General features: G+C 42.5%; 1 protein-coding gene across 2 annotated transcripts in view; it reads right to left on the bottom strand.

Moving 5' to 3' along the window:
• The window catches only part of LOC142367576 (C-type lectin domain family 17, member A-like), a 108,420-nt gene that overhangs the window by 72,139 nt on the left and 10,171 nt on the right, over positions 1-26,110 (bottom strand). Inside the window, exons 3-8 of one of the 2 annotated variants that reach the window (XM_075449581.1) lie at positions 8,658-8,696; positions 8,511-8,576; positions 7,942-8,004; positions 7,518-7,660; positions 6,975-7,075; positions 5,048-6,003 (exon numbers count right to left, since the gene is read on the bottom strand). In XM_075449581.1, coding sequence (XP_075305696.1) covers positions 5,889-6,003; positions 6,975-7,075; positions 7,518-7,660; positions 7,942-8,004; positions 8,511-8,576; positions 8,658-8,696 — 527 coding nt within the window. In that variant the 3' untranslated portion in view covers positions 5,048-5,888. Of the gene's footprint in view, positions 1-5,047; positions 6,004-6,974; positions 7,076-7,517; positions 7,661-7,941; positions 8,005-8,510; positions 8,577-8,657; positions 8,697-26,110 lie in introns of those variants that run through there. The other variant, XM_075449580.1, reaches the window with a different exon arrangement.

The raw sequence follows: 26,110 nt of genomic DNA, 5'->3' as shown, positions 1-26,110 counted from the left end.
AAAACCCTGCAGGAATCATCTTTAGCTTTTTAAATGCATGACTGTGTTCACCTTTAATGTGTTGAGGTTAAAGGTCACACAGCAGCCTAAACGGCACTGTGCAGCTTGCAGCCTGCAAAGACGTCATGTGAGTAACGGCTGCATGTTGTAATCATTCTTCTGTTCGTCTGTGTGTGTGTGTCTGTGTGTCTGTACATCTGGATTCCCACAATCCCCTCGTCTTACGATTTTTGTTCTTAACCAGCACAGCATTATGGTGACTACTGAGCCATGTTCACAAATACTCAAAGCAACAACAGCGTGGAGTCGAAGCTTTAAGTGCTGCAAAGGCTGCCAAATACTGGAGGTGGTGTCAGTGTATGAGCCTTAACCACACATGAATATTACATCAGGTACATAGAACCACTCTAATTACTTAAGAAAGAAAGTATTTGCTTCTTTGTCATACTTGTTAGAAACCTGAACATCTTCAGGTATCGGCTGTAGATATGACATTTTGTCCCTGGGCTGTAGAAACTGTAGTAGGAATTTATTATGATTTCTGGCTTATATAGACAAATGAAAACAATTTGAGTTGCATATCACTTGTAAAGCTTTATTTCATAAAGGTCACACATATGCTTTGATATAGAAAATATAGATGGAATTTGTTAGATGGAATATCAAAATATTTATTTTTAACAGTACTGAGCCCAGACATGTCATGAACCTGCACTGACACAATCATCCTTTCCTGACTTTTCTTCTAGATAATGATCTTCCGGCGCCTCTTTTTTGATCCACAGGCTTCACTGATTAATACCAACTCTTGTAACCCAAATCACCTCTACAGAGCAACTAAAAGCTCCTATGCAAGGCAGAATTTGTTAAATGTTATGCACGTTTTAACTAAATTAAGTATCATGAAACCTTTTATATTAAAGATAAGACTTGAAGACATTAAATTTATTTTACTTTTGACAAATTAAATGTCAGCTGATGAATAACAAATCTAATTCTTGCTGTAGATAACTCAAACATTGTTGCTTATTCTAACTTTTAACTTGAAGCTTTGTGTCAAGAACTTCCTTCTAACTGCTTTAAGTATCATTACTCTGTAACCATGGTAATCATAGCTTGGTAATCTTTGGTAACCCTTGTCTCTCCATGTCTCTTGCTCCTTCCTTCTTATCCAAACCCCTTCTTCCCGCTAACCAAATCAAAAACAACAAAAAAAAATCTCTCCAAAACACTTTTTCCTGTGGTGGCGGGGTCGTCCATCTTTGCGTTGGGCTTTCACTGACTGTCTGCCTCTCTGACTGGGTGCTGGTTGGCTCATTGCCTGGTTGGCTGGCAACGTAGAAGGTGAAGATATCACTGACCGTGGCGCTGTCCCCCCAGTCCAACTGCCGTCCAACGTCTTCCAAAACTACGGTGAGGTCGAGGAGGACGACCCATACCGCTACTACCAACCTAACTACCCAGCGCCGCAGCCCGTGTCGCCCGATGACCCCGCGCTTGCACTTGAAGACATCGAGCTGAGGTCTCCCGGTGTGCACCGAAGCTCCCGGAGCGTAGCTGCGGAAGGAGAGAAAGTTGGGCCCAAGAGGAGACCAAAGAGAAGTGGGAAGATGCTGCCTGGACTAACTAACTGAAAGGAGACAATTGGAGGACAGAGGGCTGCTTGCTGTTTCTGATTGGGCGGCTTGGGGCCGTTATGAACTAATCAACAAGTGCCTGATGTAGAGGATTTCTTATGGACATTGTAAAGGAAACGGGATGGGGTTTGAGGATGGGACTATTTTAACTCATATCCTATTCAATTAAGTTCAAGAAAACAGATTTATGTAGTTTTATCAATTTTTTTTTTTTGTTGTTGTTTATTTGTCCTTTTGTCCCCCCACCTGCTTGGTTAAGTGCCTCCTAATGGTCTAGCAAGTATTACAACCTTGTGCTTTTTCATCTTTTTTTATACCTTGTGCTTGAAGGTCCCATGGCGAACTGCTGAGCATCACCGTCATTCTCATTTTTTAATCCCTGTTAGTGTTGGAAGGTATTACTTCAGCCTTTCATTTTTTATCGTTAACCAGTAAAAATGTGATACCCTAAGTTACAAAATCCATATTTTCCTGAAATAGATGTAATGTGGTATGTTGTCCATGTTTGCATCACGTTGTGTTGTTAGAACTTCCGTCTTTTGGTTTAGAAGGCTCCTAAACTTCACAATCAGGCATTTTGTCTGACTTCTGAACAATTATTTATATAGTTTTGCATGTTTTTTTGTCTTCATTTGTAGTCTGACGTGTTGTTTTCTGGTCTCACAGAGCCACAGACACATCTTACTGCTACACATAGAGGATTTGTTTCAGGAGCAGTTATTGTTACAGTATGAAGCTTTATCTGATGTTGCTCTGTGTTTGAGAAGGCGGATGAAACCTTACGTTTTTTTAATCCACACAATAATAGTTTACTTCATGAGAGAGAGATTATGTTTGTGTCTAAATGTGTTCAGTTCTGTCAACAGAATCTGCTGGGTGGCATGGCGAAGGATCAGTTTCAGTCAGTGAAGCAGAAAGCAAATGAAACAAATACCGTTTCATTTTTAACATCTGTTTCTTACCCTGTATTTTCTATTTCCCTTTTTCTTAATTATTCCTTCAACTCAGCCTGTTACAAGGTGAAAAATGTATTATTGACCTAATTCAGACTAAAACTGACGCCATGTTTTCCAGAACAAAACTGGAGGATTTGCGTTCATTTTTTGTTGTTATATGTAGAAACCAGAAACCGACTTGATGAAAGAAACTCGACTCACTCAATCTGAACTTGAAATTGCTTTGAATTAATTTATGTTTTTGAGTTATTAAATTAGTTTACTGCTTGTTACCCATTTTAAATTTCTTTTTTTTGGAAGAGGGTGCATTTATTCACCCCTGGATATGATGTTTTCTCTTTCAGAGTGAATAAATTGAGCCAGAATTTTAAGCACACTTTCAAATTGTTCAAATCTCCTCTTAGTTCAGTCAGTTCAGGAGAGCCTCTAACCATGATGTTTAAAAAATAAATTCAAGAAAATAATTTATTTTCCACTTGGTGGTGTTTTTTTTCTCCAGAACAATTGTAAACGTTGGTTTTGTGCGTGTGTGTGTGTGTGTGTGTTTGTGTGTGTGTGTGTGTGTGTGTGTGTGGACTGGAATATGTGTTGGTCCTTCAGCAGGAGATTTGACTGAACTGTGAGGTTCTAATTAAACTTCATCTGAGCAGGAAGCTTTCAGGTAAGCATGGATGTCTTGCTGCAAGATGCAGGAAGCTGATTGGAAACCTGCAGGATAGCTGGACCCCCTGGCTCAACCTCAGCTCTGCTTTCAACTCTCACTAAGCTAAGACCAGGTTATAAATATATAAACATTTGAGTTAAATTACCAGTAGGAGGGGAAACTAGTCAACTGTGGTGGGTCTGACTTGACTTCAGTATTACACCTGACCCACAACTGTCATTGAAATGAATACTTAAAGATTGAAGCTTAAAGCTTACATATAGATACATGTTTCCTTAGTCAATCCAAACTGTTGTTTAACCTCAAACCAAAATGTTTAAAGTGAACATGACATTATGTTTTCAGTCATTTCATTCTTAGTCTTGTATATCTCAGCGAGCAAAGCCATCCTAAGAGGAAAATCACATAACATAAATAATCTGACAAACGTTTTTTGGAAATATTTTGGATTTTACAGTGCAGATAGTATAGTAACAAACAGAAACCTTTGGTTTACTTTGTCCATAACAGCTGTCTTACTCAACAACAACAATAAATCTGACCAATTTGTTTGTTACCCACCCAAATTGGGCAGTGAAAGCATCGCATACAGGTGTAGCAGGGGTAAAAAAGGAAAAAGATTACACAGGAAATGCACAGATTAGTCCTTTACTGCCTGGACAGGAACAGGCAGAGGGAGATGGAAGAAATCAGGCACACCTGTGAGCAGCAGGTGAGAGAAGAACCAACGAAGGGAACCTGGAGCAGCAACATATACAGCAGGCAGAGTGGGCAAAAGAAAAGACCGATAATAAATTCTAATCCAGCATCTGAACATATTTTGCAACCATAGTAATATGTACCTCACAACACGAAAGAATAAGAAGTTGGATTTTGAAAAGGACCTTCCTTTCCAAGCCTCTTTGATGGAGTGTGGGAGTCAAACTGTTCCCTGGAGCAGATCTTGATGACCCTGACCTGAGAGCTTTTAGGTCTACAGTGTGTGAAGATTGAATTTGATTTAAATCCTGCAGTTCAGTCCCCGTTTTTAAATTTGTCTTCTTCGGTCCACAGCTGATCTTTTTTCAAAGTGACTGAAATGCCTAGTTTTAGTTATTTAACAATAGATGGATCTGAATGAAAATATTCAATTTTATAATTCTTTTGTGGAAAGCTGGAATTACTTTGCTTCGTGTGAAGAATGAAATTTCGCCATCACGTAATTAAAGTGCTCTCTACTTCATGTTCTTACTGTCCTCTTGAACTAGCATGTGTGTATCTGACTGTTTCCTGTTTCTAACTGAAATATCCAGTGAGAACAAGAACCAAAAAAAAGCAGGAGCATAAAATGTATATAATGTAGGAAATACTAAAGATGCAGCCCACTGTTTTGTGCATGGGCAACTCACCTCCCAGCCGGGCCAAGGTCAGACTGCTGCTCTTCATCTCTTCCGTCTTTATGGGCCTTTATCCTGTATTTTACTTCAAATCTGGTACAGGTGGAATTTCTGCTGGCATCTCTCAGGGAAAAAATAACTCAGCAGGCTTCACTGTCTCTCTGTTTTTTATATTTGAAGCACACACATACAGTTAAAGCAGAACAACAGTTATTTTTTGACACAGGAAGTAAGAAGGACGAACCCTAGACTTCTTACAATTTGTCTTGTAGAGAACTAAACAGCATTCAGCAACAACTAAAGAAAACTCAGGCTCACGGGCCACACCATGAAGGGGAAACTGACACACAGCTTAGCAAAATAAGAGTTTTATTGGAATTAATACATACATACGATTGAATACATTTCATAAACAAGCATGTTGAGCTCCCATTGCAAGCCTCACTGGGACTGACTTTAATCCACACCATCACAGATGGGGATTAAGATCCTGGAGCCCACTGACATCCTAAAACCTTTTTAGCTGCCACGTCAAGATCAGTGGGAATGCAGTTATGTCTAAGAAATGAGATTTACTTTTAGGTTTTGCTGTAACTTAACTACTAAACCGTTATTGAAGGCAGAAAGGATATAGATGAGAAACACAATAATTTTACACAAAAAAATATGTTTTTCATGATTGTTAAATAAACTCAGAGATGATAAGTTTGAATATGATGATTTCTGCATTCTGGCACTTTTTTTGTTTCCTACAACATCTTCCAACAGAACATGTAGTTTAAAGAGTGTGAGGTGAATGTCAAATGTTTATTCATTGTGCAGTTTCCCTTATGCAAATGAAGCAGGAGGGCAACAGTTCATGTAAATGTTGCAGAATGGGGACGATTTGTTCTAATGAACCAGTCTTCAGTTATAAACTCTGTTGGTTGGTAAAAATCTGCAGCTGCTACAATGAAGTGTGTCAGACTGAAATACAGATGACACTAACTGTAGTTTCAGCAACTCGTTACTAAAGCAAGTAAACAATGTTGTGGAACTAAAGAATCATGCTTCACATTTTATTTTAAACTCCCAACATCATAAATCTGTATGTACCAACAAGCTAAGAGGGACAGCATGAAATGTAGCATCCAATATGTGAAAGAGCAAAAATAATGGAAGTTAGTTCTGAGTTTCATAGTTTGGTGTCTTTGCTCAGATGTGATAAACAGTTTGATCACTGCACACCACTTTTACATTAGAAAAGACAGAAATGTTATTTCTCACAGATCCAATTATAGCTCTGGTAATATGATCCTTGCCATTTCCCATCATAATTACAGCACACTCCATAGTAATAGGAAGTTGGTGCCTGTCCTGTTTCCCAGAACCTGTGGGACAAACAAAACATCATGTTCAGTTTGACTGAAACTCAAAATAATTTTCAAATTCAGACACACCTGACTCTCTCTCTAAATGTTTCAAATGTTTTTATTTTTCTCGTAATCATGTACACTTTTCACACATATAAAAATAAAGAGGATTGTGGGTTTTAATTGATTATGGATATATTATGGAATCTTGATATAACACACTCTAACTCAGCATCCATTCATTCATTTATTCCAATAAAAGCTGCTCAGTCTGCACATGCTCCAGAAATGTTTCCTCTCTTGCTGATCTGCTTCCTGGTTTTTAAAACCACTGCACATGCTCATTAGCATCTCTGTCTCTGAGCTCACTCTCCTCACCTGAAGACTTTTCACTGTGAACCATCACTGATCATCAAAAAGCCTTTAAGGTTATCAGCCACTAAATGTTCATGTTTTATTCATTCACAATAAAGGAATAATAGCTGATCTTCTGCCTTTAGACCAGTTAATTCAGCAGTTTTACACACAGCAGTTTTCAGTGTTTGTCTGTGAGGAAAATGCTTTGTTAGTGGCAGGAATCTTTGTTTCAGTCAGTTTATCTGCAGGTAAACTTTGTCATCAGCCACTCTTAATTCATCCTTCTAATGGTCTTATTCATTCTTTATTTTATGCTTTCTTCATTACAACAGAGAAGAAGACCCCTGAATTCTCCTATACAGTGGTTCTCATGAGAGGACAAAATAAAAGCAGCTCACAAAGTAAAGGCACAAATTCAAAAAGCTGAACTATTTCTACTGAACCACAGGGACTGCAGCTCATCACAGACTGCAGACGAAGTGTTCAAGTAGCTGTTAATTCACATAAATATTTCATAAGGGACTAAATTAAATGATGGGACAATTTTTCAACATGTGTTGCTGTTCTGCATTTTAACCCCTTTGGTTTCAAACAATGATTTTGATAACACTGCAAAAGAAACACCGTCTTACTGTTCTGTCAGCGGGGATCCATCCACCCATTTCCATTCACCTTCTGAGAAATGAAGGCCAATCCAGGACTCTCCATTCCTGTTCAGTTTATGGACAAATTCCTGTTGAGACAAAAGTAGTTTCTTCACTTAGAATTCTGTATAGCTGTTGTAGTAATATCATACTGTGTTAATTTCTGACAGAAATCAGCTCTGATTATTCTGTTTCACCCATTCTAACCTTTCCTTCAGTTTTGTTTTAAATATTACTACATTTTTTAAATGAAAATTCTTCTTTTTTTAACATCAAATCTACAGTAACTGAAACAAAACAAAGCTTTAGAACACAGAGACTGAAGTATTATAAGATTTACACCTTTGAAATGAGTCAAGTTTCATGAGCTAAATCCAGGAAATGAACCAAATTGCTCAGATTATTGATGAGTTCAGGATGTGAAACCATTTACCTGAAATCCATCAGGATCAGTTCAGGAAGCACACAGACTGACAGCAGGTCACACAAAACTGGCAGTTCCATCAAATATCAATGAGCAAACACACTCACCTGTTCCTCTTTGCTGTTTATGATCACCAGATCAGCTCCTCTTTCCTCACAGAGTTTCCTACTGTCTGACCAGGTTTTCCACTCAATGGATTTAAAGTAACAATTTAATCCAAATCTCGTCCATCCATCAGGACACCACTTCCCTTAATATCAAACAAGAGTTTAATACAGATTTTCATGTCATTGAGTGTCAAATTAATTTGAATTTCAGGTGTTTTAGTCTATTCAAACTTAATTCAAATCAAATTGAAAAAGGTCAATTCAAGTTTTCTGTCTCATTTGTAAATAACTGTTCCTCCTAACATGAATATACATACAGAAATATCATGAGACACCATAAAACTATGATCATTTAAAGTAAAAGCAGAGTTGGGTTACAGGTGTGTAATGTTGATGTTTTCTGTTGGGTTCAGTCTGTTCTCACTTTCAATCTTTTCCTTCAGCTTCTTTACTTCATCCTTTAAATGGCTGCTGTTGACTCTCACATCTTCAAAAGAACAATTGATAAAACAATTGAAAACATCTGAAATGTTTCATGTTTACAGTCTGACATTTGAACCAACTATGTGGTTATTTAGTTCAAAACTTTTACAAGAACTGAGGCTTCTCACTCGAGCACCCGTACAGCAAAGGAGATTTTATTGTTCAATACTTTTTCTAGTAAAACGCAAACAAAAGCATCAGTATTCTGATACTGCTGTCTGGGATTTTCAAAGGTTTCTGTGACTCTCTGTTTCTGTTTGTGCTGGTCAGATTTCAACAACCTTTGTTCCCTAAAAGTTCAGCCTGCAGCTGACTGTAGCTGTTGTTCAAGGTTGGAAAAGGTCAGTTCAAGTTTTCTGTCTCATTTGTAAATAACTGTTCCTCCTAACAGGAATATACATACAGAAATATCATGAGACACCATAAAACTATGATCATTTAAAATAAAAGCAGAGTTGGGTTACAGGTGTGTAATGTTGATGTTTTCTGTTTGTTTCAGTCTGTTCTCACCTTTAATCTCGTCCTTCAGCTTCTTTACTTCATCCTGTAGCTGGCTGCTGTTTTTTTCTCTCATGTCTTCAGAACAACATTGGAGACATTAAGGTTTATATGGTGACATTTCAATAATTTGGTTAATTGATTAAAAACTTTTCTTACCTGAAAGTTCAGCCTGCAGCCGATTGGTCTTCAAGGTTGCTGAAAGACAATCGACTTTGAATCAGTTCGCTTTAATCAACAGAAATAAGTCAGTTAATGACCGTCAGTTATCACCATCACTCTTTCAATCTGGAATTACTGATTTGGTGTACCCACAGTCATTTAACAGCTCTGTGTGTTGTGTTATCACAAGTACATATCTGATGTGTTAACTGTAGAATAAACTGTAGAAAAATAAAAAATTAGATGGACAGTATGACATAATTCAGCTTCAGGGAGGAGAAAGAGGCTGATGTGTAAATTATTATAAGATACTCCAGATGTATCTATAAAAGTGTCAGTTCCATCTTATATGATATGTGCTGGTCTGTGATTTCAATGAAAACATTTTTTTTTTTCTGTAAGTTCAGAAAGTTTTTGGAGGCTTCAACAGTCTGATTAACTACAACCTGTCTGTGTCTTCTATTATGCCACTGTTTTTATTACAGTATTCTCTCCTTCTGTTTCCATAGTAGGCCTGTGCTTCTCCATCACTGATGCTGATGAAACATCTCAACACACTGCCAACAACACAATATATCAAAGACGCACACAGTGCCTGTCAAAACTTCAGATACAGCTACCCATTCATTTTGAATGCAGTGTAGTGAGGCCTGGAAAAAAGAGTGAGCACAAATGTTGCCTCAGTGAGACACAGGTCATGTCACCCTGTCAGGTGAAGTTACTGAATATTGTCATACTGTCTGCACTTGGAAGCAGCTCATCATACTTAGAATGTGCATCTCTTCCTCCTCTAACATGGCCTTTGTCTCTCAGATACGCCCCAACTTTAGCAGCAAAGCACAAGACTCGACCAACAGACTTAAAGAGCTGGTAGTGAAAATGAAAGCAAGCTTGAAAATGATGTCTCTTTCTTGAATAAAGACTTCTACTAAGGAACAATGCATCTGGATTTTATCTGAAAATTGTGTGCTGTCCCCACTTTTAGTCAGAGCAGTTACATTTTGAACTTTTATGCACTGAAACAAAGCAGTGAATTTTACCATCTGTATTAGACAGAGTTCCTTTGCTTTGTGGTGGCAAAACCACATTTCCTTGTTCTGTAGCTGTGTGCTGGTTTGATGCTGGGACACAATAAATCATCTTTCAGAAGATGTTTCACACGTCTTGTGAGTGCTGATGAGCCTCAAACAAAATAAAGATAATTGTAGCCTGGACTTGGGCTGTCGTTCTTTCTTCTAAAGTCAAACATCTGTTTGAATGTGGAGAAATCAGTACACCATTCCCAAATATTTTATATAAATTCACATAAATTCTTTTTATTTTTATTTATAAGTATTTGTCCTCGTGATCCGGTAAAAGAAGTTCTAGGATTAGCTTGACCTAATGCATGCCCTCAGTAACCTCACAGTAAAAGAAGCTAATGTTGCTAATCTTCTGTTTGCTACCTTGCAATAAATATGAAACCAGCGAGCAAAGCCATTCTCAGAGGAAGATGACAAAACCAAACATTCTGGAAAGTAGCCTTTTGAAATAGTTTTCATCAGGCATAGTCAGCCACAGCAGGCCTCTTATCCAATACATACAAATGCCATTAACAACTAGATTGCAAAATTTATATGCAAAGATATGTGGTTCATCAGTCAGTGGGTCTACATGGTGAGATTAATTCGATTAAAACTATATTTGGGTTATGCTCCTTATTTGAGCAAGGGTAATTATCCTTGGATATATGGCGGTGAATGAATATCTCCATCATGTTGTTTGTTTCTTTCCGTCGGCGGCGACAACAACAGTAATATCGCCTCTTTCGACTTCCGGTTCACGACCCTGGGAAAAAATCTCAAGCATGCGCAGAACGCAAAGTCTAATTCACCACGTGCTTCACCGTCTACATGCCCGTTTAATTTGACTTTCAACCGAGTTATCTCGGGGTCTTAATCCGATCGCGAGTAACTCGATCCGATCCAATTTCTTGTCCGATTAAGGTGTCTACATGTACTTAATAACTCAGTCTTATTGTAATTTAGCCAATAATCCGATCCTTTCAGTGCCATGTAACCCCACTGAGTGCTGTTTGAGGATTTATGACAAAAGTGGAGCCACAATAAAACTAGATTTTGGATAGTGAAGGCCCTATCCTGGATCATGTCTTAAACCAGTATATTTCTTCCTTTCTCTGTTTCCACGAACACTTTAACTGTAGATGTTCATGGTGCACAGTGGTGTGGTGGTTAGCGCCGTCACCTCACAGCGTGAGGGTTCAAGGTTCAATTCCCAGCTGGGGCCTTTCTGTGTGGAGTTTGCATGTTCTCCCCTTGTATGTGTGGGTTCTCTCCAGGTACTCTGGCTTCCTCCCACTGTCCAAAAACATGCAATTGGTGTCTCTGAAATTGTCCTTAGGAGTGTGTGTGGTTGTTTGTCTCGTGTGGCCCTGTGATGGACTGGCAATCTGTCCAGTGTGTACCCCGCCTCTGCTGGGATAGGCTCCAGCCGCCCCCCCTGTGACCCAACTGACTCAGCGGGTATAGGAAATGGATGCATGTTCATGGTGCAATAAAACATTTCTAATTATGCTCAAAATTAGCTGTGTAATGAAGTTCAGTGTTTCATTCGTACTGACAGTATTTATAGACTGCTGCAATGCTACAAACTGAAGTTCTTCACACTTTGAAAATGAGCAGAGAGCAGTGGTTATAGTGTGGCATGAAAAAAAAAGGTGTGAGAGGACAGATGTCTCCACACTGGCACTCAGACCATGTCAGCCTCTCAGGTTACATTGGTTAAGTTATCATGCTGTCTGCACTTTACAGCAGCTCATCACATTTTGAAATATTTCTGTCCTGTTTGTTTTGTCTTTTGAAAATGGTGTCATTAAACATTGATCTGGTCAGAATGTGCAGATCTTCTCCTTCCTAATTGAAATAATTAGTCTCAAATGATCTCTCAATAGTAGAAGCAAATATCTACGAATAAAAAATGCAGAGTGATGGATTGACGACCTGAAACTTTTCTCCTCCTAACCATGCATTTTTAATCCCTAATCTTAACCATTCACAAGTCATAGCAAATTAGAGAAGTGAAACGTCTGTAGAAAACATTGTGTGGGTTTGGTCTCAAACTGTGGACCAACGCCTCCGTCCACCAGCTGCCAACCTCCTTGTAAGTGTTTGTGACCAAATAGGGTCAAACGTCTACATTGTCACTTAGCAACAGTTAAGCAGCGTTTCCTGTTTCTAACTGAAATATCAAGTAAGAACAGGTGGGAGAGGAAATTCTAAGTGGCTCCATATGTACATAGAAAATGTAGGAATACAAATCCTCACAGCGTAAAATGAATCCAGCCAGAATCAGAAGATACAGCACTCCCAGGGATGATTGGAAAACTCTAAAATGGCATCTCTTCCCTGCACCAAAACACACAAAGAATCCACCATCAAGAATGTTTTGATGGTATTTTCAATGCAAAGCTTTGTATTATTTTCATTCACTTAATTGTGGAACATTTAGACTCAAATCATACCAAGTCTCCCCATCAAGTTATCTAGAAATGGTTCAAACAAGTTTATCTTCTTTTGTGCTGTAGTTAAACAGACTAAAATGGATGACGATGTAACATGTTTGATACAACAGGTGACTATATAATGTTGGCTGATTGAATGAAACAGCATATATCACAACATATTTCTTAGTTTCATCTACGTGAAGTCATTTTCAATATTTCCTGCTTACCAGATTTCTGTACGCCAAGATCAGAGTGCTGCTCTCCATCATCTAACATCTCCACCTCGCTTTGCTCTTCATCTCTTCCATCTTTATGGAGCCTTCTGCTATATGTCACTTTCAGATCTGTTGCAGCTTCAATTTCTGCAGACATCTTGAAGCTCAAAACTGACTGACCAGCCTTTAAAGTCTCTGTTTCTCTCTGACTTGTGTCGCTTTAAGCAGACTATGGAGGAAGTTGTAGCACATACCACAAACAGTGAGGTTGTACGTACATGCAATGCATGCAACAACATTTTTAAAAATAGATCAGAGCGTCCAAACTTTTGACTGACACTGTATGTATGTACAGACATGCAAAGATAAATAAAAGCTTTCTTGGAGATGTATATAAAGCTTTTATTTATCTTTCTTTATAGGTCTTAAAACTTAGAATGTGTGGTTTATTCAACAAGATTGAGCCTTCTTGAACTTTCCTCTGACATTTTCAGATCAACAAGGTCCCACCAGCAGGGCAGCGAACAGCCTCACCACATATTGAGGAGCACAAGCATCAGTGATAATTTACCTCACAGAGATAGTCTGATCAACTACAACCTGCCTGCTTCTTCTATTGTCCCACTGTTTTTATTACAGTTTTCTCTCCTTCTGTTTCCATAGTAGGCCTGTGCTTCTCCATCACTGATGCTGATGAAACATCTCAACACACTGCCAACAACACAATATATCAAAGACGCACACAGTGCCAGTCAAAACTTCAGATACAGCTACCCATTCATTTTGAATGCAGTGTAGTGAGGCCTGGAAAAAAGAGTGAGCACAAATGTTGCCTCAGTGAGACACAGACCATGTCACCCTGTCAGGAGAAGTTACTGAATATTGTCATACTGTCTGCACTTTGAAGCAGCTCATCACACTTAGAATGTGCATCTCTTCCTCCTCTAACATGTCCTTTGTCTCCCAGATACGCCCCAACTTTAGCAGCAAAGCACAAGACTCGACCAACAGACTTAAAGACCAGCTGGTAGTGAAAATGAATCTGAAAATTGTGTGCTGTCCCCACTTTTAGTCAGAGCAGTTACATTTTGAACTTTTATGCCGATGCACTGAAACAAAGAGGTGAATTTTACCATCCATATTAGACAGAGTTTCTTTGCTTTGTGGTGGCAAAACCACATTTCCTTGTTCTGTAGCTGTGTGCAGGTTTGTTGCTGGGACACAATAAATCAACTCTCAAAGATGTTTCACACGTCTTGTGAGTGCTGATGAGTCTCAAACAAAATAAAGATAATTGTAGCCTGGACTTGGGCTGTCGTTCTTTCTTCTAAAGTCAAACATCTGTTTTAATTGTGGAGAAATCAGTACACCATTCCCAAATATTTTATTTAACTTCAGAAAAATTATTTTTATTTTGACGTATAAGTATTTGTCCTCGTGATCCGGTAGAAGAAGTTCTAGGATTAGCTTTACCTAATGCATGCCCTCACAGTAACCTCACAGTAAAATAAGCTAATGTTGCTAATCTTCTGTTTGCTACCTTGCAATAAATTTGAAACCAGCGAGCAAAGCCATTCTCAGAGGAAGATGACAAAACCAAACATTCTGGAAAGTAGCCTTTTGAAATAGTTTTCTGTCATGGTCTCTCCCCTGGCTCCTGGTAACAAGCACTTGGTGCCTTCAATTCGCTCTGCTTAATTGGTACACCTGTTTTCAATTCGCCTCCTCATTGACCAGCCAGCTGTACTACATTCACTTTGCCATTAACCTCTGTATGTTAACCCTTTAGGCGCCAAGATTGTTTTTTGAAAATACTGGATTTTGACTTTAATATTTCAAAAGCTGGTGGCTGAAAGGGGGTTAAAGATAGATGCCTACTGTACATTAGAAAAATGTTTCCCATGATCCATAGTTTATGTGGGTGTGTATGAAATTATTGATCTAATTTGCATATTATGACGTCATCAGGTGGCAGCCATTTTGAATCTCATTATGTTCAGGAAATATTGGAATTGAGTGATTATGAACTTGTTTTTTTTAACTTTTTTTTTCTTTTTGTCTTTTTATCATCATCTATAATGATCAGGGAACAGGAAAGCAACAATAAAACAGAATAATGTAAAAATATTACTATATCATCATTACCATATAGTAGGAAAACACATGCGAAAAGTTGCCTATATTTTTTCAGGAAATGGTGGATATTGAGTCGATGTTTGAACTTATTTTCATTTTTCTGTCTTTTACCATCATTCATAAGGAGGAAACCAACAATAAAACAGGAGAAAGTGGTAAAATACTGTCATCATTAGGCTACCATAGGGTAGGAAAACACATGCAAGAAGTGGAAGACATTGAATTGATTTTTTTTTTTTTAACCTGTTCAACCTTATTCATAATGATCAGGAATGAGGAATACAATAATAAAACAAGTGGTAAAATGTCATCATATAGCAGAAACACACACTAAAACAGGTGACAACACATTGTGAAACGTGAAAACGGTGGTGAAAACGGACCACCGCACCACCGGGGGCTGGGTGGAGAGAGCGCATGCTAGAGATACCAGACCCACTTCTCACACCCCTGATTCCTCGACCAACACCTCTACAGACACTGCGACCGCGTTCCCCACTACCACCCACTCCATAGAGGTTGGATAACGGCACCAAATGAGTTGGAGTGTGTGTGTGTGCTTGGAGAACAGCCTCGCTTCGCATGCCGGCACCATTGCCTTCGGAAGTTTCACCGTGGGAAGCATGAGTGCTCGTCCGATCCTCCTCCTCACGAGGTAAAAACTCTCCTTCGGAGTCGGAATCGGCAAATAGCATGCTCAATGCTTCCGCACGGTTCAACTTCTTACAAGCCATGGTGTTAAAAACTCACTAATAGTTCGCTGACAATAAAAATTCGACTCGCACGTCTCTACAGAAAAGCTCTGAATAACTACTTCCGTATCTGAGCTCGCGTGGCTTTTTGCACTGCGTTATATAGACACTGTGAACTACAAAATGACTACAAAATGACGTGATCTTGGTCTTGTTTGAAAGGGTAACATGTTTGCCAACTAGTGGTAGGAGGACTGAACACCTTAAAGCCCGTTTATTTTATCTACAGACTGTTTTATTTATGCTGACGTAATGTCACAATTCTGCGACTTTGGCGGTTAGAGGGTTAAGCTCTGGTTTTCAGTTCCACTCTGTTAGACCGTCTGCGAACACGCTCCTGATTCCTGTTCCCTGGCAAAAGAACTCTGACTCCTGTTGACAAACCCGGACCTGCTCTGAAACCCTGCCTGATCTCCAGTCCTTGATAAACCCGACCTGCCTTCTGCCTGGAATCCTCCTTGATCTCCTGCCCCGGTAATGTTGACCTGCCTTCCGCCTACCTAGCACGATTTCTGGATTACCCTTGACTGTACTGCCGCTTTGGTCATCTTTCCTGTTGTGTGTGTGTGTTCCCCCCAGGACTCCCTGCCCCGTGGCGAGTGAGCTTGGACCAACCACCACCTACACGAGACGCCACTCAACCACTGGGGGACACACAGGCACCTGGACCTGTGGGAGAAGGATGTCATGACATGCTCATGACTTCTGGCCTAGTTACATCCTGGGCCTTGTTGACTGGTTCATATGAATATGGGTAAAAGGTAGTATGGGCTGTTTACATTTAGGGCAGACGCTCGGCGTCGCAGAAAGAGATTGAGTCCGGATGACGCATGCATGTTATGATTAAACCAGTATAAAGTTGGTTCACAGTATGAAGACGGTGGACATTTTGTACATTCTGTATGCACATTTGCTGTGACGGTTTGTTCAATAAACTCCCCAATGGACGGCTGACCAACACGGGATTCGACTCTAATTTCTCCACAACAGACCATAGGACAGTGGTTAGCAAACCAGCCTGCCAAGCCAGCGACCAGGGTTCGATACCAGAGTCAGCCCCAACTCCCTTTCCCCTGAAACATAAATAAACTGTTTAAACGTGACGCATTTGTGGTCCTCCTCTGTCTGGTCCTGAGAGTTTTCATCAGGCCCAGTCAGCCACAGCAGGCCTCTTATCTGAGACATACAAATGCCATTAACAACAAGATTGCAAGATTTATATGCAAAGATATGTGGTTCACCAGTCAGTGGGTCTGCATGGTGAGATTAATTCGATTATAGCTATAGTTGGGTTATGCTCCTTATTGGAGCAAGGGTAATTATCCTTGGATATATGGCGGTGAATGAATCGAATCAGAGGCACAAAGCATGTCATACTCTGATACGATAGGTGGCGCTGTACCCATTTTAACTATTGTTAATAGAGCTACTTCCTGTTGACCGCTTCACCACCACCAAGAACAACACCAAACTCAGGCATTCGAGAAAATGGCGAACGAAGAGCAAGAAGAAGCTACATCCCTCTACATTTCTTCTGTGATGAGCTGCTTGCATTCTCCATCACGTTGTTTGTTTCTTTCCGTCGGCGGCGACAACAACAGTAATATCGTCTCTTCCTAATTCCGGTTCACGACCCTGGGAAAAAATCTCGAGCATGCGCAGAGCGCAAAGTCTAATTCACCACGTGCTTCACCGTCTACATGCACGTTTAATTTGACTTTCAACCGAGTGTCTTAATCCGATCGCGAGTAATCCGATCCGATCCAATTTCTTGTCCGATTAAGGTGTCTACATGAACTTAATAACTCATTCTTATTGTAATTTAGCCAATAATCCGATCCTTTCAGTGCCATGTAACCCCACTGAGTGCTGTTTGAGGATTTGACAGAAGTGGAGCCACAATAAAACTAGATTTTGGATAGTGAAGGCCCTATCCTGGATCATGCCTTAAACCAGTATATTTCTTCCTTTCTCTGTTTCCACAAACACTTTAACTATAGATGTTCATGGTGCACAGTGGTGTGGTGGTTAGTGCCGTCGCCTCACAGCGTGAGGATTCCAGGTTCATTTCCCAGCTGGGGCCTTTCTGTGTGGAGTTTGCATATTCTCCCCTTGTATGCGTGGGTTCTCTCCAGGTACTCTGGCTTCCTCCCACTGTCCAAAAACATGCAATTGGTGTCTCTGAAATTGTCCTTAGGAGTGAGTGTGTGTGGTTGTGTGGCCCAGTGATGGACTGGCAATCTGTCCAGGGTGTACCCTGCCCCTTGCCCGATGACTGCTGGGATGGGCTCCAGCCCCCCCCCATGACCCGACTGAAAGATTCAGCGAGTATAGGAAATGGATGGATGTTCATGGTGCAATAAAACATTTCTAATTATGCTCAAAATTAGCTGTGTAATGAAGTTCAGTGTTTCATTCGTACTGACAGTATTTATGGACTGCTGCAATGCTACAAACTGAAGTTCTTCACACTTTGAAAATGAGCAGAGAGCAGTGGTTATAGTGTTGCATGAAAAAAAAAAGGTGTGAGAGGACAGATGTCTCCACACTGACACTCAGACCATGTCAGCCTCTCAGGTTACATTGGTTAAGTTATCATGCTGTCTGCACTTTACAGCTGCTCATCACATTTTGAAATATTTCTGTCCTGTTTGTTTTGTCTTTTGAAAAATGGTGTCATTAAACATTGATCTGGTCAGAATGTGCAGATCTTCTCCTTCCTAATTGAAATAATTAGTTACAAATCTCACAATAGTAGAAGCAAATATCTACGAATAAAAAATGCAGTGATGGATTGACGACCTTGAAACTTTTCTCCTCCTAACCATGCATTTTTAATCCCTAATCTTAACCATTCACAAGTCATAGCAAATTAGAGAAGTGAAAGGTCTGTAGAAAACATTGTGTGGGTTTGGTCTCAAACTGTGGACCAACGCCTCCGTCCACCAGATGCCAACCTCCTTGTAAGTGTTTGGGACCAAATAGGGTCAAACGTCTACATTGTCACTTAGCAACAGTTAAAGCTATGGTAGGTAATCCTAGAGAGCTAGCAAGAGAGCTAGCAAGAGAGCTAGCAAGATTCGAAAGTGTCCACTCCTCTAAGCTCCACCCCCCCCTCCCCATTCCGTCAGTGCTTCATCCAAAGCCGGTGGAACCGCATGCGCACATGGAGCAGGGAGCCGGCAGAGGGGGGCGTAGGCAGAAAGCAGAGGCATCTGATTGGTTTTTTGTAGGCTGCCACAGAGGTCTGATTATTTTCGTCCTTTTTTCTAAATACATCTTGTATAGATTTCTCTCAGGATAGACGGACCATTTCACCCAGTATTACAAAATGTGTTTCTGAACAGGATTACCTACCATGTCTTTAAGCAGCATTTCCTGTTTCTAACTGAAATATCAAGTAAAAACAGGAACCAAACAACAGCAGGAGCATCAAATAATTGTACATAAAATGCATATAAAAGCAGGAAATACTAAAGATGCAGCCACTTAGAACAGCCCACTGTTTTGTGCATGGGCAATTCACCTCCCAGCTAATTCTCTGCCAGAGTCTATATGAGGTGGGAGGGTCCTCCTGGCTGAAATTGGCTGGGAGAGGTAATTCTAAGTGGCTCCATGTGTACATAGAAAATGTAAGAATACAAATCCTCACAGGGTAAAAAGAATCCAGCCAGAATCAGAAGGTACAGCACTCCCAGGGATGATTGGAAAACTCTAAAATGGCATCTCTTCCCTGCACCGAAACACACAAGGAATCCACTATCAAGAATGTTTTGATGGTATTTTCAATGCAAAGCTTTGTATTCTTTTCATTCACTTAATTGTGGAACATTTAGACTCAAATCATTCCAAGTCTCCCCATCAAGTTCTTTTTCTAACTTCGTTCGGTGTTTCACTATGGGGAATCGCCTTGGCGTGACCAACTGCGGAAGCTCCAATGACACAACGTCTGTCAGTGACAGATAGGTCGAGCTGTAGTGGGGCCCCGCCCCCTCATACTATCCAGCCGACCCGCCCCTCCAAACACATTCTCGCTATCTTCCCGTGAGGAACGAAACGAAGCTCCCTCAGCTAATCTAGCCGAGCTAGCCTGGACATCCGCTTAACTGTTCTCAGACGATCCGTAAAGGACTCACGTCGCTGAACGCGGCTCCAGGTTCGGTTTGGATTGGCCGAGTAAGTACCTATTCACGGTCCTTTTGAGCAGTGTCCGATTCGCGGCGAGCTGCTCATTCAGCTACCCAGTATTATGTTACCGGTGTAGCCAACGACTGTGTTTACTTAATAAATCAGGCTAACGCGTCAAGGCTAGCCGCTATCTGACTACACCGTGTTAACACACTGGTGCAGTCGGCTACCGTGCAGCATTTTACCCGCGGACAAACACGTTACGGTGTGTCAGCCGGTTTTCTCTTGCTAGTGCTGTCTTTGTTGACTGAACTGTGTACCGGGAGATCGGCTAACGTGTCACGACGAGCCGACCTTAACCGTACGTGGTTAGCCTCGGCTAAACCCCAGGGGCTAACGCTAATAACCGTCGGCTAACGCGTTACGGAGAGCTTTGTACGGCTGTTTATTTATCTACATCCCCCTTCCTGGCCACCATGTTTAAGGCCGCGACCCCCGCCAAGGGGTCGGACCTGAAGGAGAAAGAGGCTGCATCCCGCCCGTGCCCCGCATCATGTAGAGCGTCCATCTGGGGCCGGGACCCTCATCCCATGTGCATCGCTTGCATGAGCGCTAAACACGCCCAAGCATCGCTGGCAGACCCCCAGTCGTGCACCCACTGTGCGTCGATGCCAGAAAAGATCCTGGAAAGAAGGAGTGCGGTGGCTAACAACCAGGACCCTGCCTGTCGGCAGCCACCCCACAGACAGCAACCATCACTCATCAGTTGTGATCAACAAAGTGCTGGGCCGACATGATGGAAGATGGGTCCCCGGAATTGCCTCCCCTATTCGAGGACATCCTCGAAGGGGAGCCGGGTGATGTGGACGCAGAGAGCAATGCCAACTCTGACCTCCTCGACATGGATGAGATGGAGGAAGAGGTGGATGATTCCACCTTTCCTACCCAACAGTCCAGACCCCCCAGCGCATCAGATATTGCTCCACCAGTGGACAGTAATCTTTATGAGGTCTGCAAACGGGCTGCAGCAAAATTAGGTGTGCAATGGCCAGCAGCCCAGGATGCTGAGGGGACAGAGAGAGATTTGTATGATGGTAAAAGGCTCCCACCAGCCCAGCCACCATCAAAGGAAATCCTGCCACCAGTACCGGCTTGCATGAAAGAAATGAGCCGGTACTGGTCCAGCCCATTCAGGAGCAAGCTTCCAACAAAGGGCTACTCTAAGCTAGAGATCCATGGCATTGGGGAACTGGGGCTGGCCGAACCCCCAGTAGTGGATCCTTCGGTGGCTTCTCACCTGCACCCCAACCGAAGCTCTCTCTCAGCCTTCTCCACCACTTCTCTGCCCAGCAAGACGGAGCGCCTCACCGCCTCCATCTTCCAGAGGATGTACAAGTATGCAGCGCAGTCAGTATGCTCTCTGAATGCAACCACACTGCTGTCCGCATATCAGGCAGAGATCCTGGAGGAGATGGGCCGACAACTGGACTCCGGGTCACCTAACCCAGGTCTCTGGGACGAGATTTGTGTCGTAAATGACCTCATCCTTCGCTCCTCACAAGGCGCAGTACAAGGCTGCGGTCGAGTGATGGGGCTGGCAGTCTCAGGTGAGGGGGCCTTGTGGCTGAACCTCTCAGGCCTGAGCTATGGTCAGAAGGCAGAGGTGATGGACGCGCCGTATGACCCCACCAAAGGTCTGTTTGGGCCAGAAGGTGAAGGTGAAGCCTTCGATCTCTGTCTTCTACAGAAACCCACCCCTCGTCCGCCTCAGGGTCCAAGAAGCGGCTTTGCTGCTGCAGCTTCAGCAGTGAGGGGGAGACAGTGGGGACTGCTCAGCAGGCTGACCAGCAGCCTCAGCAGCAGCCTCAGCAGAACCAAAGGCCATGGGGCAATCACTCCTTCGCTGCAGCGGCAGCAAGAGGCCGAGGCCGCCCCCAATACCCCATGGGTGGGAAGAGAAAGCAGGCGAACTGACAGCCCCAATCTCTCCCTCCCCCCTCCCATAAAGAAAAGAGGGGAGTCATGGATGAAGCAAATCCCTGGAATTCAAGGTTCAGAGACTCTGGCAGGTCCAGAGGTCTCTCTGTTTCTCTCCCCTCAGGTTCAAGTCGAGGAGGAGAGACCGGGACAGCAGGTAACACAGTGTCACCAAGCACTTTCACCCTGTTTAACAGAAAGAAAGTTCACAACCTCGCATCCAGGCTCTCAGCCAAGGGAGAGTGGCTTTCCCCAAAACGAAATAAAAACAAAACACTGCCATGTCCCCTCAATTCCCACAGGTGGAGCTCACACTCTTTGTTGGGAGACGGATCCCGCCAGTCGCGACGGGTGATGTCACCACAGCGCGCCAACGTGAGCACGTTACCGGCCCGGGCGGCAAGATGGCGCGCATGCGCAGTTCATCCATGGGTTTTGTCAACTATTTCTCAGGGGTACAGACTACAATTCGCTATGAAACCACCCAGATTCAACGGTGTGGTGGCTTCAGTAGCCAGAGGGGATGCAGCTCGGGTTTTGCAGGACAAAATAACATCGCTATTAAACAAACAAGCGATAAGAGCCGTCCCGAGCGAGGAAGGTCAACAGGGTTTTTACTCCCGTTACTTCCTCATTCCCAAGAAGTGGAACTCATCTCTTCGCCCCATTTTAGATCTCCGTTTTAACAACAAAGTATATGCTATATTCTACATGATTTTTTATGAATTTTTATGTTGTAGAGTTGTGAATTTATTTTATCAATGGAAAAATTGAGCAGCCTTGCTTTGTTGTCTACAGTAGTAGATCAACCCTCATCTTACATTGAAGCTCCCAGATCAAGGAAGTGACATCAACGCAGCTTTAGCAGCAGAGAAGCTATTAGGCTTGTGTTGATTATAATAAACTCCTGGACTATGTACAAACTTCAAAATGCATCGTTTTGTGAGTACAGACCATATTTGTACTACTGTAGAAGTTTGGTGTCATGGCATGTGATTTTAGTGTGGTAATTTTGGAGATACTGCCAGGTTCCATTAGCGCTTGTACTAAGCTATTCGGGATAACTCAGTAACTCAGCTGATGTTCAGCCTAGATCGAAAAAACTTCGGGTGGGCTACTTGGCTGGATGTCACGGTTCAAATTACCCTAGGGTGAATCTACTCCGAACTATCACTTTAATTACAGTATTCTTGCTCTTGACAGAGGCATTGTTTTCTTCTCCACTTTCGTGGTTGTAGAGTAATGGTAACCTTCACATAGCAGCGCCACCTCTGTGACGGAGAAAATTGCAACGACTGGTGCATCGACTTGCGCCACTATATATGGCGTGCACGAAATCGTGACGCCATCAACACCGCTCGCAGACGCGGCAACCATGCTAGAGTCTTAAGAGAGCAGGGCCTGTCACTAATCATGATAGCGCCATGGTGGACGTCCAAGCAGTGGGTGGCGGAGATAATACAGCTGCTAGCGGGCGAGCTGTGGCCGCTCACCGTACGCAGGGATCTTTTTTCCCAGGCGAGCGGGGAAATCTACCACCCGCACCCAGACCGTATGGCGCTCTGGGCTTGGCCTGTGAGAGGTGGAATTTGAGTGCTGCAGGCCTACCAGCACAGGTCATGGACATAAAGGTGCTGTGGGCTTTTCACCCTCCTCCATTCTCCTCAGCAGAGGAGAAGAAGCTTAACACATTATGCCCGGTCAGGGCGCTTCATGTGTATCTGAGTAGGACCGCAGGGTTCAGGAAAGATGACCAGCTGTTTGTGTCCTGGGCCACTCCCCATAAAGGCAAGCCGTTGTCCCGCTAGAGATTGTCCCACTGGATTGTGGAGGCTATATCTCTGGCTTGTGCGTGTAAGGGTTTGCAGCCCCCCCAGGGTTTGAGGGCTCATTCCACTAGGGGCATGGCCACGTCATGGGCCCTGTTTAGAGGAGTGTCAGTGCAGGACATTTGTGCGGCGGTGAGCTGGGCTACGCCCCACACTTTCGTAAGGTTTTACAGGCTGGATGTCTCGGGGCCATCTGTAGCACGGGCCGTGCTAGAGGACAACGGACCGGGGCCTGCATGGCAGCATCTGCTGGGCTTTAATTTGTTTAGGGCTTCGGGAGATTTATGCAATCCAGGAGTGGTCTATATCTCCCATAGTGAAACACCGATCGAAGTTAGAAAAAGAACGTAGGGTTACTTAACGTAATCCCTGGTTCTTTAATAACAGAGTGAGGTGTTTCACCATCACGTCCCTCTTCGCATAGACACGGGAAGAAACCGGTCTAGAATGTGTTTGGAGGGGCGGGTCGGCTGGATAGTATGAGGGGGCGGGGCCCCACTACAGCTCGACCTGTCTGTCACTGACAGACGTTGTGTCATTGGAGCTTCCGCAGTTGGTCACGCCAAGGCGATTCCCCATAGTGAAACACCGAACGAAGTTATCAAAGAACCAGGGATTACGTTAAGTAACCCTACGTTATCTAGAAATGGTTCAAACAGGTTTATCTTCTTTTGTGCTGTAGTTAAACAGACTAAAATGGATGATGATGTAACATGTTTGATTCAACAGGTGACTTGATAATGTTGGCTGATTAAATGAAACAGCATGTATCACAACATATTTCTTAGTATCATCTACGTGAAGTCATTTTCAATATTTCCTGCTTACCAGATTTCTGTACGCCAAGATCAGAGTGCTGCTCTCCATCATCTAACATCTCCACCTCGCTTTGCTCTTCATCTCTTCCATCTTTATGGAGCCTTCTGCTATATTTCACTTTCAGATCTGTTGCAGCTTCAATTTCTGCAGACATCTTGAAGCTCAAAACTGACTGACCAGCCTTCAAAGTCTCTGTTTCTCTCTGAGTTGTGTCGCTTTAAGCAGAGACTATGGAGGAAGTTGTAGCACATACCACAAACAGTAGTGTTCCACGTACATGCATGCAACAACATTTGTAAAAATAGGTCAGTGTCCAAACTTTTGACTAACACTGTATGTATGTACAGACATGCAAAGATAAAGAAAAGCTTTCTTGGAGATATAAAGTTTTTATTTATCTTTCTTTACAGGTCTTAAAACTTAGAATGTGTGGTTTATTCAACAAGATTGAGCCTTCTTGAACATTTCCTCTGACATTTTCAGATCAACAAGGTCCCACCAGCAGGGCAGCGAACAGCCTCACCACATATTGAGGAGCACAAGCATCAGTGATAATTTACCTCACAGAGATAGTCTGATCAACTACAACCTGCCTGTTTCTTCTACTGTCCCACTGTTTTTAGTACCACTGTTATTCTCTCCTTCTGTTTCCATAGTAGGCCTGTGCTTCTCTATGTTTGGTCTAACTCAGCATGTGACTGAGCCCACCCACAACAGAGGGCACACTCTAGATGTGCTCATTTCAAGGGGTGTTGTAATTTCAAACGTGAATGTCGTCGATGTTGCTTTATCTGATCATTTCTGTGTTTTCTTCGACCTGTCTGTTACACCCAAATCAGCCGCTGGGTCTGCAGTGGTTCGGGGAAGACTCATAAATGACAGAACAGGGACACAGTTTATGGAAATGATTAGGTTTGAGAACACCCCGTGTTCTGATGTTGATGATCTGTTGAATTCTTACACATCAAGTCTCTTAAATGTTTTGGATACTATTGCTCCTGTCAAGGTTAGAATGGTTAAAAGTAGGCAAATGGCGCCATGGAGGAAAGAAGAGTCGGTCAGGGCACAGAAAAGGGAGTGCCGGAGAGCCGAATGGTAATGGCGCAAGTCAAAGCTCCAGGTTCATTATGAGACTTACAAAGAAAAGCTATGTGTTCAACCAGACTTTGCGTAGAACAAGGGAGAGTTATTTTTCTGAAATCATCAAAAACTGCAGTAACAACTCTCATGTCCTGTTTGCTACAGTAAACAGATTAACAAACCCCACCAGTTTCACTGCCTTTAGAACTCATTTCTACATCCAAGTGTAATGAGTTTGCAATATTCTTTAATGACAAAGTTCAAGGCATTAAAAATGCAATAATTTCCACAAGACAAATAACTACTCTGCAGCCAGCTGGATACCTAGAGCTGACACATTTCACACCTGTTAATGACAAAACAGTCGAAGAGACCATCTGCAGTCTGAGTTCATCAACGTGCTGCCTTGATGAGTTGCCCACTAGATTCCTAAAGTCTGTGCTGAGCAGTTTGTTACCACAACTCGCTCATCTAGTCAACGTCTCACTCCAGACTGGAACATTTCCAAAGGCCTTAAAAACCGCTGTCATTAAGCCTCTTCTAAAGAAGAGCAATCTTGATGCCACAGTCCTGAACAACTACCGGCCCATATCAAACCTGCCATTAGCCGCTTTCCGACTGTAGGAACCTTTGGTAGTTCTAATAATCTTTTAATCCACGGGGCCTTTTTCTCCCGTGTTCGGACATACAGGAACTCGGGGCTATCTCCCTTAGTTCTTATAACCATTTAGCTCCTTCTCCGAGGTCGGGTCTTTTCATGGTTCTATAGAACGCATCTGACGGAGGTGTGTGGTGGTCGGTAGCTACGCCCCATGTCATGCCATCACGGCTGAAATGTTTCATCATACCACACAGACAGAACCGGCGCGTGTTTAATAAGTTAAACTTACACTGGTCTCCTTTGTCTGGAGCGCTCTGCTCTCCTTTCTTCCTTCATGAAATGAAAAAGTATCTCCTGACTCTCTCTGTGAGCTCTTCCAGCCTCGATATTAGACGCCTGATGTGATCGTCC

Source organism: Odontesthes bonariensis, chromosome 18, assembly GCF_027942865.1.
Source record: "Odontesthes bonariensis isolate fOdoBon6 chromosome 18, fOdoBon6.hap1, whole genome shotgun sequence".
NCBI classification, from domain to species: domain Eukaryota; kingdom Metazoa; phylum Chordata; class Actinopteri; order Atheriniformes; family Atherinopsidae; genus Odontesthes; species Odontesthes bonariensis.
Note: the sequence above shows the minus strand (reverse complement) of the source record. Positions and strands in the feature narration are given on the sequence as shown.